The 3365-nt window shown below is 60.1% G+C and overlaps 1 protein-coding gene across 1 annotated transcript in view; it reads right to left on the reverse strand.

The window, feature by feature from the left end:
- Positions 1-3281, reverse strand: part of AP1B1 (adaptor-related protein complex 1, beta 1 subunit) — a gene marked incomplete at its 3' end in the record, with an annotated part of 20765 nt that extends 17484 nt beyond the window's left edge. Inside the window, exons 1-2 of the mRNA XM_009895815.1 lie at positions 3245-3281; positions 2029-2134 (exon numbers count right to left, since the gene is read on the reverse strand). Of these exons, the coding sequence (XP_009894117.1) occupies positions 2029-2134; positions 3245-3281 (143 nt within the window). The remainder of the gene's footprint in view (positions 1-2028; positions 2135-3244) is intronic.
- Between the last annotated feature and the right edge of the window lie 84 nt (positions 3282-3365).

Here is a 3365-nt window from a genome sequence, read left to right on the forward strand (position 1 = left end):
ACAAGTTGGAACAGAGGAAGTTCCGTTCCAACACACGGAAGAACTTCTTTAGGGTTGGGGTGACAGAGCAGTGGCAGAGGCTGCCCAGGGAGGGGGTGGAGTGCCCTTCTCTGGAGGTTTTCAAGACCCGCCTGGATGCAGTCCTGAGCGATGCGCTCTGGGCAGTCCTGCGTTAGCAGGGGAGTGGGGCTGGGTGAGCTCTAGAGGTCCCTTCCAACTCTGAAGATTCTGTGAAGGCAGGACACGGCCGGGGGAAGGAGACGCCGCTGCCTACGGGACCCTACGCTTCCCCAGGAGCACGGCCATCCCCTTCCCACCGCTCAACCCAAGCCTGAAGCCAGGAGACTGCTGGTTCTCGCAGGACCTTAGCCCACTCTGCAACAGATGTGGCTAAATCACCCACGGCCAGCGGGTTTTCCTTTATGGATCTGTACCAAAAGCAGCTCAAAGGACAGAAACTGAGCTCTCCCACGCAGCTCTGTTGCATCCCAGCTCCAGTGCGTGTCCACTGCCCTGGGAGAAGGTGCAACACGGCCCCGCCATCACAGGACGGTGCGAAAACCTCTGGCACCTGCGACAACGCATGGGAGACGAGCCGTTTCCCTCACCTTCTACAGAATCCCTCCCGCACAGCCCTACCACAACCGTCCTCTGCTTTTGCAGACGTTAAGCCTGTCCGGCTGCAAACCGTTGAGCGCTCCCCGCCACGTCCTACGCTAGAAATGTCACGTTAGAGAAATAAACGCCCAGGACCGGGTGTGAGGAACAGCGCGACGATCTCCGAGGACGGAGCGGAGCTACCGAGCTGCCTGCACGGAACTGGGGGCTCCCCCTTCCCAACCCCCCCCCCCCCCCCCATAGGATGCTACAGAGATGCTGTTTCACCATAAAGACAAACCGATTAGACTATTAAAAATACAGACAGCCCAATTAGACTATTAAACCACCTTCGGAGAGGCAATCAAGATCAGAGGGTTAACGCAGGAGTTATCCCACCCCGACAGATGTCCCGTGGCTCCTGGAAGTGTCGATGCCACCGCAAACGCAGCCATCGCGTACGGGATCAGACCCAGGCACCCCCTAAACCCACGGGACGGGCGTTTTGCTAGTTTTCCCTCTCTCTCTCTCACAGAGCTCCTGCTGCCAGCAGAGCTGCCACCCACCTCAGCGGCTCTCACTCCAGCCCAAACCAGGTTTTCCTGGCACCTCCCAGGGAGGGATGAACTTAGAAAGTGCTTTCCTGCAGCCTAAAATACGCACACCCCAAAAAACCACCCAAAAAAAAAAGGGGCTGCCACAGTCACTAGTTCCTTTCCAATCGATGTAGCTTCTGCTGAGCCCTGATCAGCTTCGAGCAAGTCCCTGCCATGTCCGGTGTCATCTTCTCCACGGTGGCCCCAAGAAATTACCCGCTGCCGCGAGCGCTCTGGGAGTCAGGGACACCCCGCTTTTCCGAACGCGGGGCTCACGCCGTGGTTTTCCTCTATCTACTCTCAAAAAGCCCCGGGAAAAGCAAAGCGCCGGCGGTGCGCGGAATGCCAAAGCTGTGCGGGGAGGAGGGGACAGAGGGACCGCACGCTGCTCGGTCAGACGGATAAAGGAGAAGAGGGCAAAGCAGCCGCCCGACCTTTCGGACTGAAGCGGCGGCGAAAGGCTTATCGACACGGGGGCAGAGACACCGACCGTCTGCCTTAAAGGCTCAGAGTGGGGGGTATCTGCTCGTTTTTAGTAACACCTGAAGGAAGAGGCAATAATCCCAACAAACTTATCTGGCGGCCAGACCAATCCTCTTTCAGCCAGCTTACCACCAAAGCCAGGCAAACCCCCGCCTGCCAGACGGCCACGCTTACACAAACATTTTCCTCCCGAAGCAGGAGGTAGAGCGGCTCGCTCAGTCCTCACCTAAGACGAAAACCAGCACAAAAACTCCTCGGAAGCAACCGGAGAAAACCAGGAGCCCGCAAACCATCCGGGCGCCCTCCCGGCACGGTTTGGCTCGGGCGCCCCCGGCACAGCGCCGTCACGTACCTGACGTCTTTGCCGACGGTCATGGACGCTATCACCTTCTTCACGGCTTCCTTCTTCTTCTCCTTCTTGTCGCTGTTCAGTTCGGCTTTCAGCTCAAATATCTCCCCTGGAGGAAGGGGAAAAACGGGGAGCTCGGGGGTTAGGGGATGGGGCACCCACCTCTCCGCTGGGTGCTGCTCCCAAAAGAGGGCGAGCCCACCTCCCACCCGCTGTGTGCCAGGGCTCCTTTGCCACCCCGGGTCCTTCAGGGTGCCAGGAGCTGGAAAGGGGGATTTTAACGTCCCAAATGTCACGTCGAGGGCCGGGGTCGCTCTGGGGGCTCAGCTCTCATCGGCGGAAACGGAGACGAGCCTGGTGGCGCATCCCTGCGGCTTCTCCAGCCCCACCAGAGCCCCAGAGGGCTTTAGGGACGGGAGACGCTACAGGAGTGATGCGCACGAGCGCTCCGCACCTCGAGCACGGGACGTGGGGTTTATTCGGCAGGTATTTTTGGCTTCAGGGCAGTTATCACAGCACACAGCGAAGCCCCAGCCCCACGCACGGCTGTTGCGAGGCCCTCCCCTACCTGGGGAGCGCACCGCAGCCCGTACGACGGCAGCGGTGAACGCAGGAGGATTTGGGGAACCGCTCCTCAAGCCCACGAAGGGGACGGCAGCTCCCAAATCCCGCTCTGCACGTGGCAGCAAACCCCCAGCCCAGCACCTTGCTGGGGGCGCCCAGTCAGCTCTGGACCCAGCCCAAGGGCATGGCCTCCCACCCCGAGTTCTTTATTCCCTCCTGGGCAAGCAGATTGAAGAGGAAGATGCCACATGGCTTTCTTCAAGGAATATTAATTCCTTGGCCTGGAAAGAGCTTAAGTCGAACACCCCGAGCGCTTCTGTCTCAGCCCATCCAGGGGAGCTCAGGGCAGGGGGTCGTGTCCCGCAGCCGCTCCCGAGCTGCTAAAGCCGACAACCCAGCTGCCAACAGCCTTGGCTGGGTCCAGGGGGTTGGGGACAAGATGCTCTGACCCCACGGCAGCCCAGGAGCCGTCCCGGTTGCGTCGGAGCGAGGAGCAAGGTGTCAGCCCCCCCATCCCGCATGGGCTCAGGGCATTCCCACGAGAGCCGGCACCTCCACCAGCTTCCCGCTGCGGGGACAACCCTCCCTGCTTGGCTTATCCAGCTGTAAAAAGAGCAGGAAAAATTGCGTGACCCTCCCTGTCCCTCTCCCTTACCTTTCTTCGTGGTGGTGAAGTACTTCGAGTCCGTCATGGTGGTCTCCAGCTAGCGGCACGTCCCTGTGGGGAGAGGCAGAGCAGAGGGGTTGAGGGTTGAGAATTGCCTTGCTGGGATCGC

Source organism: Charadrius vociferus, unplaced genomic scaffold, assembly GCF_000708025.1.
Source record: "Charadrius vociferus isolate BGI_N301 unplaced genomic scaffold, ASM70802v2 scaffold2012, whole genome shotgun sequence".
In the NCBI taxonomy this organism is placed as follows: domain Eukaryota; kingdom Metazoa; phylum Chordata; class Aves; order Charadriiformes; family Charadriidae; genus Charadrius; species Charadrius vociferus.